The sequence below is a fragment of the Marmota flaviventris genome, chromosome 10 (assembly GCF_047511675.1).
Source record: "Marmota flaviventris isolate mMarFla1 chromosome 10, mMarFla1.hap1, whole genome shotgun sequence".
Classification (NCBI taxonomy): Eukaryota; Metazoa; Chordata; class Mammalia; order Rodentia; family Sciuridae; genus Marmota; species Marmota flaviventris.
Genome location: NC_092507.1, coordinates 121735350 through 121750395, shown reverse-complemented (window position 1 = coordinate 121750395; position 15046 = coordinate 121735350). Strand labels below are relative to the sequence as shown.

Genomic DNA, 15046 nt, shown 5'->3' with positions numbered 1-15046 from the left:
TTAGCCATACTGGCCTTGAAAGGCCTCCTCCGTACTCTGTGTCCTGGACATTCCTTTGCTCCATCATTACCTAGTCTGAGGATGGAGCAGAGAGAACAGTGGCTAAAACCTTGGACCGTCCTGATTGCGTCCACCAGCTCTGCACCTTGGTCAGATGGCTGTGGAGTGGGAACAGTAGTAGTAGCCATCTCACAGTTGTTGGAAGGAGCAAATGATCGTTTCTTTCTTTCTTTCTTTTTTGAGAAGGATCTCACAGTTTTGCCCAGACTGGTTTCAAATTCCTGGACTCGGGCAGTCCTCTTGTCTCAGCCTTCCCAGTAGCTGGGGCTGCAGGTGTGTGCCTTCATGGCTTAAATGAGTTAATACTGGTTAAGCAGCAGAAAAGGGTGTGGGACGTAACACGAACTCAATAAGCAGTAGTGTTGCCCAAATGTCTGCTGATCTGTCTCTTACACAAAATCCTCTCTGACTAGTCTCACCCTGCCCACCGTGATCCCTTACCTTACTCCTCATTCCTAAGAAGAACACATGGGGGACTCAATTTACTCAAATAGTACTGTTGAGACAGCTGCAGGATAAAAGGAAGGAAACGACATCTGGGTTCAAATTTTGACCCACTAAGTACTGTGAGCCGTTGGGGGAGTTATTTGATTCTTTGTTTTGTCATGAATAATAAAATGAATATTTTATTATCTGAACAGGGTTATTGTGAGGAGTGTTTAAGAAATATCTCTATAGGTCCTGATTCATGGTGGACCCTCAATAAACACACTTGCTCTTTCAAAGTATATTATTTAGAAATTTTTTAAAAGTATTTTTTAGTTGTAGATGGATGTCATTTCAGTTACTTATTTTTATGTGGTGCTGAGGATCGAACCCAGTGCCCCACATGTGCTAGGCAAGTGTCCTACCACTGAGCCCCAGCCCCAGCCCTTACTTAGAGTTTTTGTTTTCTAGATTATAAAAGTAGAATTGTGATAGAAAATTCAGATAACTTAGCAGAGAATAAAATTAAAGTAATAAAAAAACATATCCGAAGACAACTTCCCCAGCCAGTAACTCTGATGCTGGGAACTGAACAGAGCTGGGTGTATTTCCTTTGTCTTCTTCTGTGTGTGTGCACACATGTGCCTGTAGTGCACAAGCAGGCACGGATTCATGAGAGGAAGGAGCCCCGTTATGTCCTGATTTTGCAGGGCTGTTTTACTTTGCATTGACATTTCTCCATCACATTTAATAGTCTTCCAAGTCATGGTTTTTATGAACAATAGAGCATCCTCCGTACCTCTCTTCATTTTTCCAACCATAACTCTGTTGTTGGACACCGAGGTTTCAGTTCGTTATTCTAAATTGTGCTGCATCGAATATCTTTGTACATGAATTTTGCAAGTGTTTTTTGATTACTTTGTTTGGAGATTCCTAGGGATAAAAATTCTGGGTCAAGTGGAGTCGGGGGAGGGGATCAGGCAGAGGGAGGAAGAGAAGGAAAGGGAAGGTACTAGGAACCAAATCGACGGAATTACAGTTATATTGCCGCCTGTATGAATGTGTAACAATGAACCCCTCTGTTACCTGTAACTATAATGCACCAATAAAAAAGAGAAGGAAAAAAAAAAAACTGGTCAAAGAAACGACATTGAAGGTTCCCAGTACACGTTGCTTTCGTCTTCCCCAAAGGCCGGGTAAAGTAGATTCCTGTCATCATCCCATGCCGTCAGTGTCACCTCTGCCCATGCTCTGTTGTGTTACTCAGCTTTTTGTCTACTTTATCTGTTACCTTTCAACCGAGCGGCGCCTCCTCCAGCGGGCGGGCGCTGTGCCCATCTGATTCTTCAACACCTGCCACAGGGCTTTCCTGGGAGTCACTCACGAGGTGGCCACACGAATGATCTCTGTTTACAGTTATCCCTCTGGGCTAAGGGTTGGAGAAGTCGCCTGAACAATCGCTTTCAAGTTGAGAGGAGGTTTATAGACTTGTCCTCAGTCTCCCAGAGAGACTGACCGGAGAGAAAAGCATCAACACTCAAGAGAATTGCCTGATGTGACAGGGACAGGGTAAGTCCCTTGGAATGGGTCCAAGAGGGAAAATGCAGTGTTTTCCAGGGTCAGCGTTGGAAAGTGACCGCCCGCGCTGCTGTCTGTTATGCCTTCATAATGGGTGTGGAGAGGGGCGGGACCTGCTTTTACAACTCAGCCATGTAGCAGAATGAGTGGAATTTTCCAGAAGGTTCCTCTTGTTGGCTGTTGGCATAATTGCAGCTTTGCCTTCTGGGAGCCATTAGGCTGCAGTCCTGAAGCCTACACAGCTATTTTAGCAGGTCAGATCGTGGGTCTTGTGTTTTTGTTGGTTCAAAGAGCCATGTAGGATTTCACACCATAAATATCATTTTTATTTCCCTTGCACTGGTGCCCTATTAAGTGCTTTGAATGGGGCGAAAGTGAGGAAGGTGTCACCCCTCCCCCAACACACAGAGACACACACCCATCCCAAATGCAGTGACTTGGATGATTCCCTGGCAATGGGCACCTCCCTGAATGCCAGAGTCTGTGGAAATCTGGTGGGAAGGACACACTGCTTCAGGATTTCCCCAAATCTACACTCCCACTGAATCGATACTTCCTGTTTATTTCCCCTGAAGAGTCTCCTCTTCCTGGGACAGGTATCTTTCTGTTGTCAGCAAAAGGCTTGGAGAGGGAAAGTTTGCAGGGTGGGGGCATCTGAGCTCATGATCGTAATTTCCCGTGTTAGTTTCATGTGCCTTCTGTGAACTGACCGCTAATCTTCACTGTAGCCAGTAAACACAGTTCCCCTGGGGCAGGCAAACCAAAATGGGAAGTCTGGCCTGATACACATTCTCCCGGAGGAGAGATCATTGCCTTGACATGATGGGCCAATTCATTCTTTTTTTTTTATTTACTTTTTTTTTTTAAATTTTTTATTGTCCAATTCATTCTTGTGCTTATCCAAGGTTACCTTTTAGGACCTCCTTTTCCCAGAACCACAACTTCTTACAATTAAGAATTATCTTAAGTCAGCCCGCTAACTCTCCATGTGCAGAGCTGACATGTGGAAAATGTAAAACCTTTCCCCAGACTCCCTTGCAGTTAGGGTTTTGGTGTGATTGAGATGCTGTCAGTCAGATGCACCTCCTTGAGACCTGGATGTGGGACCGTCGTGTGTGGAAAGAGGCCGGGCAAGCGGCATCTGTGTTTGCTTCTGTGGACTCTGCCGCAGGTTGGATGGTTCTAGAGCTACCAGCTACAGCAATGGTTTCTCAGTTCAGCTGGCCGCTTCAGGAGCCAGCTGCACCCTCGGTGGCCCAGCCTTAGAGCCTGGGCCTGGGAGTCATTTCTGAAGTTGATCTAGTTGTGTTGATTTAGCTAGCCAATTCCACTCCATCACTCAACCCCGCTGTAACAGACCCTTCTCGTAAACCTGCTGATACAGTCCTACAGCTACAAAGCTGTGATGTCTCACCTTGTCCATTTGTCGACTGAGACAGAATAAAATGATTGAAATTTTATCCTTGACTTTATTATGGGTCTTTCTCTGATGCTAGCTTCGAACTATTTGTATGATTTTCCTTGCAATGGAAAAAGATGACTTGATATTACACTTCTCAGATTTATATGAAAGGTCTTCCTGGAATTATACTGATGTGTTCAATCACAAAATGAATGTTTCTAGGGCTGGGCTAGGTGGCTGGCACATGCCTGTAATCCCAGTGGCTTGGGAGGCCGAGACAGGAAGATCAGGAGTTCAAAGCCAGTCTTTGCAATGGCGAGATACTAAGCAACTCAGTGAGACCCTGTCTCTAAATAAAATACAAAATAGGGCTGGGGATGGGGCTCAGTGGTCTAGTGACCCTGGGTTCAATCTCCAGTACCAAAAGAAAAAAAAAAAAAAGTTTCCATCTTTTTCTACCTATCTAATTGAAATAATGTGATGGGTCAATTTATGGAATTCATACATTGTGTCTCCATTAGTAATAATATAATGTTTTATATATATGTGTGTATATATATGTTATATATATTTGTGCATATATACATATATATGCATATAAGTATGCATACACACACACACACAAATATGAAGCAGCCTGTAACAGGCATAGTAAAGGGCTGGGAGAAGTATTTTGCTATTGATCAAGCCGTCAGTACTGGCACTTCATTTTCAACAAAAGAGCTGCACCCTCTGTATAAGTCATATCTAGATATTTCCTGACACCTGGGAGTTGACTCAACAGGTGTTAATATGGCATTATTACTAGGACTCATGCCCTCCCTCCACTTGTTCTCTTATGGGCTCAATTTTGCCCTACAGTCTGCTGCAACTTGGCTTTGAAAAATGGGTCTGGACGTCTCAGGCATCATCCTGGCTGGAGAAGCACTGACTTAACGGGGTGAGGCCATGCTCAGTGATTATAAAATCAGACTTGTTCCTGCAGAACACTCGCATACCCCTTCCAGTTTTGGTCCTTCATGTAGACAGAGTAACAGGGCAGAGCAGCACTTGGATATCTAAGTTAGACTCCAAGACTGAATGGAAAAATGCTTCCCCATTTGGTAGGTTCTGTGCAAAGCACTGGCTAACCAGGGTACACTGCCACTTTATGAACCAGAGAAGCAGGGAATAAGCATTTCAGAAGCAGCAACAAACATGCCATCTCAAATTCAGAACTAAAAAAAAAAAGAGAGAGACTTTATTGAGGGCAAGAGGATGCAAACAATATAAAAACCAAAAGCTTTAGCTTTCTCTGTTTGTCAAATGGGAGTTAGACATTATTTGCGCATTTTCTAAGGGTCCTGATCCTCTCCTGAAATCTTTACACAGGGGGAATCGGTGGGGCAGGTTCCTGAAGCAACCCTTTGGGAGATCTTTATAGGGCGGGGAGAATTGCTGGATTCTTTACTTCTTTCCCTTCTGCTTCATGTGTACCACAAAATAGTCATTGCATGCGATGGTGAGGCCTGCGATCAGCGAGAAGAAGCTCTGGAAGCCCACTTTGCCGTCTCTGCACTGGTCCAGGTCTTTCATTATTTTGTCCACAGCCAGAGGGTCTTTTTGATTCTGGGTTAAAAAAAAGAAGAGAGGCAATACATATCAGTCAGTGATTGCAATGACGAGCTTGTCTGATTTGCACCACGGACAGCCATGTGCCTGATCTCCCAGTTATTTGGGTCTTCTCGTAGGTCACCAGTGACTTTCATAAGTCTTTAGGGAGCAGTTCAGTAACTTCACATTTATATTCTGCCTTAAAACCCACTGTAAACTCGCCATTTTTTAGTTTAAAATTACATTCTTCTTCATCATATTCCAATCCTTTACAAAGGAAACTCCTATGAAGAGATCTCATAAGATTATTAGGGAGCAAGCGTCAGGTCACTGCCATACCTATCTAAAGGAGGTGCTAATGATGCCTGGGCTCCCTCAGGGTTTTTTTTTTTTTTAAAGAGAGAGAGAGAGAATTTTTTAATACTCATTTTTTTTTTTTAGTTTTCGGCGGACACACATCTTTGTTTGTATGTGGTGCTGAGGATCGAACCCAGGCCGCACGCATGCCAGGCGAGCGCGCCACTGACTGAGCCACATCCCTAGCCCGCTGCCTCAGGTTTTGAGAAGTGGGGTAGACAGCTCTGTTTCCTCTTTGGCATAGCTGAGGCCATGCTAGTGACATCAGATCACATTATCCATGTGACCTTGAGTAAATCCAACAGCTCAGCACAATTTCATGTATCAACTGTGAATGGAGGAGCCTGGCCTGGGGTGTCATCCCTAGGGTCCCTGCCGTTCTGTGAGTTGGTGAGTCATGCATCCTGTACTCCTCCCTGGATGCTGTACACAGGGCCAACTTCAAGAGGAACAGTAGGACGGAATCACAAACCCCTGAGGCCAGGTCTGAACGCAAGGCAGCGGCGGGGCGGGTGGCGAGATCCCGCGGGCTTTCCTCATGCCGCCTTCATGGTGACTGGCCTGGTCACCTCTCCATAGTGACGCTGGTTAGAAGTGGTAAAGTGACGTGTCTCTTTCTGGTCCAGCCATCAACCAGAGAGAGAACCACGGCCCATTTGAGGTTGTTAAAAGGCTCAGGTAAAGTATTTATGAGTTCCAGCGACTACACAACTGAGCGGGACCTGACACTCGGCGATTCAAGTGTGAGGGATGTTCATATTGTACTCAGACACCCCTTAAAGTAAAGCCACCACATTTCCTAGCGAGAACTCCTGCCCTAAGTGATCAACTAAAACCTGCCCCATGCAGCTCACTCTGGCCTGCCTCCAGCTTCCTGGCTGTGATCAGGAGTGACACTGCATGACATAAGGGATCTACTTTAGAGCAAAATGTAGTGTATGTGGGTGTGTGTGTGTGTGTCTGGAAAGATGACCCTGTTTCTGGAATAAATCACCCTTCCATGTTCAGCACTCCGCACTACTCACACCCTTTGTATTCTGGTTTCTAACTTATTCAACAACATGATTAACAAGTTTTAACAAGTTTTACTGTTGAGAACCCCTTTGTCCACGCGGTGGGCTGGTTCATACTGAGCACATTTTGTTCTTGTGTACTCTGCTGGCCTAAAAGATCACAGAAAGTGAAAGCGATCTTGCAGATAATTCACGCCCATCCCTCTCAGTTTACTGGGTCCCAGAGAGCTGAAGCCTCCTGTCCATTGTTAGTTAGGCCAGAGCTGGCTCTTCTAACCCCTGGTCTGGGGCTACCTCAAAGGGATCTACCACAGCAGAATGACCGACTATTCTAGCTCTTTCTGGGATAGCATTGTGGTGACTGCAGGTCAGACAGAAGAGTTAGGTTATTTATTTAGCCATTATTGATGATGTGTAAAAAACTGTTGTGCAGAGTTCCCCGTTAATTGATCTAGGACTCAGGGGCTTCACTAACGTACTGTTTGCCAGGCAGATGACAAGAGACAGGACCCAGCCTTTATCATCATTTCCCTTCGCCCTTGAGGGGCTATTGCATTATATAACACCCAGCACAGGAGTGATCCTTCCAAGTGACTATAGCTGTGGCCACTTCAATCCGCTGTTGGGTCAGCAATGTTTCACCTTGATTGCACATAAAATTCAAAACACCATCTCTTAGGGTTTTACAAAGTCAAAGGACAACTGTGCCCAGTGGCTAATGTCCTGAGAGATGCATCTGGGCTGCTGGCAGAGTCCTGTCCTTGTCTCCAGGGTTCCCCGGTCTACCAAAGGTGAGGCATAAACTCCACTGTGCTTCTACGTTCTGTAGCATTTTCAGTGTGAAAAGCAGTTACTTCTGAAGTGTTAAGTCCTTATTCAGCAAATGATTTATGGACTAGAGTTGAAAGAAGAGGGAGAAAAAAATACCTCTTTTGTCTGAAAGGATTTAAGAAGGGAGATTTGAGGTAGGAGTGTCGCTTGGCAGTAGAGCATCTGCTTACCATGTGTGAGGTATGCACATGGTTCATCCCCAGCATGTGCGTGCGCGCGCACACACACACACACACACACACACACACACACGGAGATTCAAGTTGTTCAAAGTGGAGTGTGACTGGGATGTGTCATCTCCAGCATCAGGTTCATGAACCTGAAGGTGGCCGTGCCCTGCTGACTGTGTTCTTGTGAAAAGCCTTCTTTCCCCCACACTGTGGGGGGAACTCCAGATGGCATTTTATCCACACGTCATGTAGCCATTCTTTGTGAGTAGTACTATTACATCTCTAAGTTACAACTCCTCGAGGGCAGGGGCGTGTCTTCTTTATTTTGTTTCCCTGCAGTACTTTCACAGTGGTCAATACGGTTTAGTAAACAAGCGAATAAAAAGAGCTTTCCAGTAGTGACCTCCCCTGGGGAGGGAGGGAAGAGGAAGGAGAAGGAAGTATTGATTCTTAGGTCTGGTTCTTTCTGAACCGTTCAATACTTACTTCCAAAAACCCAGGGAACTCCTTCTCCATGAGGACTCTCAGGTCCTCCTTGGTCAGGTAGCCTTTGTCTCCCGCAAACTTGTGAAATGTGAACATCATGGTCTCCATGGCGTGCTCCATTTGAGACGGCATTTTGATGGAGTCTGTTGAAACCTGTCAAGGGATGTAAAGAAACAAAGTTCACGTTAACTTTTAAGCCAAATGTACAGCTGGTCTTTTGAGGATGACTGGAAGGAGGGTGATTAGATAACCCATTGGATTCTCTTTTTGGGAGGTACTGGGGATTGAACCCAGGGGTGCTCTACCACTGAGCTACAACCCAGCCCCCTTTTTTTAAAAAAAAAAATGTAATTTAATTTAATTAAAAGTTTTTATTGGTGCATTATGATCATACATAATAGTGGGATTCACTATTCTATATCCATACATTCACATAACATTTTATCTTAATTTTTTGAGATAGTTGCCCAGGTGGTTGGCCATGAACTTTGGCCTCAGCTTTCCAAGTGACTGGAATTACAGGTGTGCACCACCATACCTGGCTTCATTTGATTCTTTCCAGCTGTAAGACTCAACGTGTCTATAAAACTCAATGTGTCTAAGGGCCAAGTTCCCCCAGTTTTTGAATTTCTCACTGATAGAAATAGGCCTGAATGAGGGATTTATCGGGTTGCCAGCTAATTCTGCATAAATCACCTAATAGAGAATAAAAGCTCTAATCATTTGGAAAAACAAGGTCAGGGTCTCTCTCTCTCTCTTTTGGTACAGGGGATTGAACCCAGGGCCACTTGACCACTGAGCCACATCCCCAGTCCTTTTTATTATTGTTTTTTTCTATATTTTTTTTAATTTTGAGGTCTCACTAAGTGGCTTTGGGTCTCATTAAGTTGCTAAGGCTGGTCCTCCTGCCTCAGCCTCCCAGGCCACTGAGGGTCTCTCTTTTTAACCGACCAAGCCCCCCACTGCAAGACCATCTACTTCTTTGTTCCTCTTGGAGTTGGCAAATGAGACCCTTAGACATGGCTGAGTACCAACAACCTACCCCATTGAGATGGGTTAACGTGAAATCCTCCATCCTCCAAGCTTAATATGGGAACCTGGTTCAGTCTGATTCTAGGATTTAGAAATCTGCTTATAGATGAGTCTGTCCACTGGACAAGTGTTTCTTTACTTGTTATTTGCTCTGAATTTATTATTTATTGCAATAAAGAAGACAGTAAAATGCAGCTGCTCTACCTGAATACAAGCTCCCCAAATTTCATTATCTAGTTCACTGAGAAGGAATAAGTAACAGTACAGCCTAACTCCTTTGGGGGCCTGACACATTTTTTGGCAGCACTAGACAGAAGCGCAGCTCTCACAGGTGCAGTGGGAGAGCAAGAGGGTTTCACGAGGTCCAAGATGAAGACAGGAAAGAAACAGGTCAGGTCACTGTATTCAGGTACAATGTGTCTCATTAAGACCAGTGTCTGGTACTTCATAGGAACTCAGCGGGTTTTGGCTTAACAGAGAAGCTTTGACCAACATCACCTAAAATCACTATGGGATAGGACACAGGTGAACTTGACTGGAGATTGCAATATACTACAAAAAATTTAAAAAAAGAAAAGAAAAGAAAGAAAGAAATCACGAAGGCTTTGAACCTAGGTGGAAGGAGAGGCTGGAGAGTGAGTGCCAACAGGAACCTGAGACTCGCTTCTGTGCAGTTCCTGCTGCTGACAGATGCCTGTTCAACACACGTCTCTTTATAAATGCTGCCTTTCACAGAGTGAAAGGTGTCAATGGTGAACATTAGGATGCAGTGATTATGTTTAAGAATTGTAAATTCTACCCCTTAATCTCCAGAACCGCACAGAGACGCAGCAAGCCAAAGAATGCTGCTCTAGAGAAGGCTAGAGGCCAGAATCCGGCATGATTCATCTGCAAGGCAGTTCTCTTGGAGACACAGCAGATTCATGCTTCAAGGTCCACCGTGAGATGAATTCCAGGGGAACCACACCCCTTTACCTCTCTTCCTACACAGCCCAGATCCGGCTCATCTCCCAACCCCCACAACAGTTCAGATAGTGGACCTAGAGGGAGTCTGCCTTGCCTGGACTGTTCTGGAAGTCCAGCAACCTAAGAGAACTGAATTGAGTGAGTTGCTTATAGGAGGACATGGGATTCCACCTCCATCCTCAACTCAGGAAAGGAGTCAAGGCACCACGGGGGCTTAAAAATACCTGTGCCCAAGTTCAGAGCTGCAGAGCGTTTCCTGACCAATGCCCTAGGATCCCGAACATTCTTCACGAGACAGAGCAGGAGAAGAGCACTCTGCAGAGTCAGAAAAGAAGGGGAATGCAGCAGGAAAACAGGCTAATTTAGGAACTGCCAAGAAATACAAGCTGTAGGGTAAAATCCTGGTCACACGCGACTGTCTTTAACAGAAGGAGGTCAGTCTGCCTTCCTCTGTGGGCAGTGCTGTGGTCTGGGGTAACTCCAGTCCCACCCCTTCCTTGCCCACACTGGTCCTAAAGCCATGGAACTTTCCTCTTTGAAACAGAGTCCCTGCCCCATGGGGTCCCAAGATGGTTTATTCAGCAAATGGGTAGGGAATCCAGCAACCAGAGAACTCCCTCTTGTCCAGTAGACCTTGTGCAATAAGAATGCTGGGCAGGGGCCAGCCAGAAGGCCAAAAGAGCACGGAAAACCAGAGAAGCCCTGAGTCTCAGCAGTACCTATGCCGCAGAGGGCAGCGGTGAGGGCTGCAAGCAAGGAACTATGTTTGGAAGGAGCCTGTAATCCCTGTGACTTGGGAGGCTGAGGCAGGAGGATTGCAAATTCAAAGCCAGCCTCAGCAACTTATTGAGGCCTTAAGCAATTTAAAAAATACACACACACACATGTACACACACATATACATGCACACACACATACATGCACGTACACACACACACACACACACACACAGGGCTGGGGATATTTCTCAAATGTAAAGTGCCCCTGGGTTCCATCCTTGGTATTAAACAAAAAATTATGATCCAAACTCTTCTCTGGGCTAGAGGATGAATCCCACTGTCCTCCTCCGGGCGCAGACCGAAGTGGTGGCCGTCTCCCTTCTTGGGCGGTGCTTGCTGGGCAGGGCCGACTGCGGCGCTGTCAGTTGGTCTGAAGCTGCACTTCTTCAGCTATGTGAATCTGGCGTTTCCCCACACAACACCTTACAGCTCCCCTCCAGTAGGGTGGGTCTCCTGCTTCCTTGCTGGATATACTTTGGCACAAGAGTCTTGGGACTTGGGCTAAGAGGCAGCCGCGTCTTTTTGGTGCCCCCCACAACCTACTTCTAATACCTGAAAACACTTGATCACGTTTAATTGTTCACCTGCCTTAGATTGAAGCTCCTTTTGGTCAAGAACAGTGAATCACTGGGCTTTTACCCACAGACCACTAAATAACCGTTTAGGAAGGGAGTCAATGAATGCATCAGACGGTCCCAGGACAGTAGCTGGGACTATTCAGGCTAGGCTGAACACCCTGGCTCAGAGCACATCTGGACTACGACGACAGAGATCTGGGAAGGACCAGGAAAGGGGCCCCCAAAGAATTCACCTATGAATGGAACAGTAGAGAGGAGAGCACATTCCAGAGGCAAAGGGAAGGGAATGTGTCTTGCTAAACAGGTCTGGTCAGACTCTGCCCTGACTTCTCTTCTCACCCCTGCTGTTTCTCATGCTTTCATTCAACCCACCTTCTACTTTGTGCTTCTCCAGCTCTGCTGCCTCCTGGGCGTAGCAGGGAAGAGAAGTCCCCCTTAGAAAGGTGTCTGCTTCTGAGCAATCCTAAATGTTTGCACATCTGTGAGTTAAAATGTTTGAGGGTTTTGGGATTTTGAAAAGGTTTTTTTTGTGTGTGTGTGAATACTGAACGCAGAGGGTATTCCTGAATTTGATCCCTAGAGGGAATTCAGAGAGAAAAGAGTTGAGGCAAAGGATCTGGAGCCAGTTTCTCATCAAATAAAACTTGCCCACTAAACACTGGTCAGTAAGGGAAAAGTTCCAGATGCAACTCAATAGGAAGAAAGAACTCAGAAACACCCTCTAACCCAACCAAGTACCTCTATTTTTCCTGGAAGAACTGTCAGACATCAGCCTAGGTGGGTCAACAATAGCTATTGTGAAAGCCACTATTAAATCTGTTTGTGGTGCAAGTGAATATTATTCGGTGAAGGATGAGAAGTGCTGAAGATTGTTAAAAATAAGCAAATTCTTCCTTTTTGCTTTTGCTGTGAGATCCCTAAATTTTCCTGGGAAAATGAGGAACTTAAGAAAGATCCTAAAAATTTAGTCCATCTTTTCCAGCACTCTGAGGCCTAATTTTTACATTATAATCCTGAAAGAATGTCATTGTTTCCTTCAACTTTATGCTTTAAAAGACTGGACTGTGTCCAAGGGCATACTGAGTGGGTAGTGCTCTAAAAAAGTCACATTTTTTTTTTTGAGCTGTCAATGGAAAGCTGGGAGTCAAAGCTGGGAGGCACCCAGCCTCGGCCCCACCCAGCCCAAGGCCTGACAGCACAGGGGTGGCTGCTCAGAGGCTGGACAGAGGCCAGACATGGCAGTACAGGGGTTCACCTGATGTTGTACCCAAGAAAATCCAGAAATCAGAATGAGCCCAAACAATTGCCTGATGCCCAGTAAACTTAGAAAATTTGAAGAACTGAAACAAGAAACTGCAAATGTTGGCTCAAGGACCACCATGAAGAGACTCCCCTCTGGCTGTCACTGAGAAGGGGTGATTAAATAGAAACCGGATTGGAATCTGTGGGGACAGGGGCAGATGAAGAAATTTCAAGTGAGTTATATGAACTCATTCCTGCCCCACCCCTGGCATTATCTTTTGCAATTTACTGAAACACACTGGAAGCAAAGATCATCGATTGGGTGTTTCCATGGGCCTGCCCTCACCTGAAGTTCAAGATGTAAAAATCCAGGCCTGGAGGCTGAAATTCAGATTTCAGAGGAAAAAAGAATTCTGCATCAACTGCAAACCTCTCAATGGGAAAGGCGCCTCTACCCCAAGTACAGCGAGCTTCTGGGCCCCACGTGGCCAATAACCTGGCTGACCACCTAGCAGGTCTCGCCACAGCCCTGCCCATTTAAGTATTACCCTCAGCAGGTCAGTCAAGGAAACTCTCCAGATTGGCGTCCAGTCTTGGTGTGACTCACTTCCTCTCGGAAAATGCCCTCTAAGATGGCACGGTTCTTTTCCTTCAGGGAGTGTTCTGTCCAAAGCATCCACAGAGAGTAACTGCAACTAGCAGGGCCACACCCACGGGTCTCACAGCTGAGTCACAGGCCTCCGATCACCAGAAGGATCCTGGAACCCTCTGTGCTAACCTCGCCCTGGAGAACGCTTCCAGCTTCCCCTGGAAGGGACCAGAGGGGTGGGGGCGCCTAGGGGGGTGGAATTAATGTGTTCCAGACCTGGCTCAGGGCCTGGCTTTGCGGGCCTGGCCCTAAGCTGCTCAGCTCTCCCCACCACCCCTACCCAGCATGACAGAGTTCCTGGTTTCAGTTAGGCAGAGACTGCCCCGAGGCCCGGCAGTGCGGGATCCAGGGTTGGAGAGAGCGCCATTCCTTGGGCAAAGCTCGGCTGTGAGCCGGGTACCAATGGCACCTCTGTCCGTCTCACTGCAAGGGGCCAGCGTGATCTGGGATTGCAAGATCCTTCCTCACGCCCGCTTTCCCCCATTTCTGGTTCCACGCACTTCAGATAGTAAGCAGGGACTTTTGGAATACACATTCTCTCCGCCACCGCCCCACACCCCCGCACGGCTTCATAAAGGACGCACACGGATGCTTGCCTCGGCGGCAAGACCTCCCTGTGCAGCCGACCAAAACAGGAAGCCCAACCTGCAGCGCGCGCGCACGCCAAGAACAGGGGAGCACCCTTTAGGAGGGGAGCCCTGCAGTAGCCCTGCCGCCCAGCCCGGCCCGCGCGGGGAGTCCGACTGGGAGGACGGTACGGACACCTGGACTGCGGTCCGTCTGCAGCCAAAACCTACAACACGATGGGCAGCCAGCCGGGGCGGGACGGGGGTGCGCATAACTTGGGGACTAATCGCAAAGTAGGAAAGGTGTGAGTCCAGAACCCCGAACGCAAACGAGGGAGATCGGAGTTCCCAAAGCGCCAACACCGAGACGCTGTAGTGACAAGTCCCCCTTCTCCGGTCCGCGAGGGGCTGGGGGCAGCCGCGCTAGGGCTGGGGAGGCCGCTGCTCCCCTGGCTTGGGTGTGGCCTGCCGCGCGGTGCAACGGATTCCCCGCCAGTGGCTCCCCACCCCGGCCCGGCGGTGACCCGGGCGCCCAGAGACGCCGGCACAGCTGGTCAAAGCAGCCGGGGTGAGGCTTCCCCAGGGGTCAGATCCTCGGCCGGGGACTGCCTGGGGGCGCGCGCCCCAACTCACCTAGCAAGGGAGGCGCGGCACAGACGCAGGGCTAGCTGGAACCGGCGGCCAGCGGAGCGCAGCGGACCTGCGCCTTTGTACGTGGGGAGAGGCAGGAGGCGTGGGGCAGCCGAGCGGGAGGAGCCTGGCTGGCGGTCCGGCGAGCTCCCCACCCCTTCTCTTCCTGCCCACCCCGCACCAGCGCTGCACACGCCCTTCCCACGCTTGCAAACCCCCACCCCGCCCGAGGGGACGTGCCTGCAAACCTCTCTTCGGGCAGGAATGCACCTACTGCATTTCAGGACATTCCCCCTCTAGGCCGTGCTTTTCCTCTTAGGTTTGGTTTTATAAAGTGGGTGAGTGTGGAAATCAAAGAACCCAGCCGCCCTGCGGGTGGGGCACGCTGGCCCAGAACCAGAGGACAGCGGCTCTCCAGTAACCGACAGGTCGAGGAATTATTTTCTAGATGACACGACAGGGAGGAACACGTGGAGTTCTAAAGACTTTGAAGGCACTGGGGACTTGGCCTTTCGCAGATCTGGCCCTCGGAGGGGCTGTTGGGAGGGGGGCGCCCTCCGCTGTCCGCGCCTACGGTGGGCGGGCATCTGGCAAAGAAGCCGGTCCGGGCCTACCTTCTGCCCTACCTTCCCGCAGGGTGGGGAGGGAGGGTGCTGTTTGGCTTGTCAGCTCGAGGGGCGTTGCAAAT

At 48.0% G+C, this 15046-nt stretch overlaps 1 protein-coding gene across 1 annotated transcript; it reads right to left on the bottom strand.

Moving 5' to 3' along the window:
* Positions 1-4684: 4684 nt before the first annotated feature.
* Positions 4685-14471, bottom strand: S100a10 (S100 calcium binding protein A10). The gene is made up of 3 exons (XM_027953778.2): positions 14362-14471; positions 7917-8069; positions 4685-5074 (listed from the first exon to the last, which is right to left on the bottom strand). The coding sequence occupies exons 2-3, from the start codon at positions 8046-8048 to the stop codon at positions 4913-4915; spliced, it is 294 nt and encodes a 97-aa protein (XP_027809579.1). The 5' UTR covers positions 8049-8069; positions 14362-14471; the 3' UTR covers positions 4685-4912.
* Between the last annotated feature and the right edge of the window lie 575 nt (positions 14472-15046).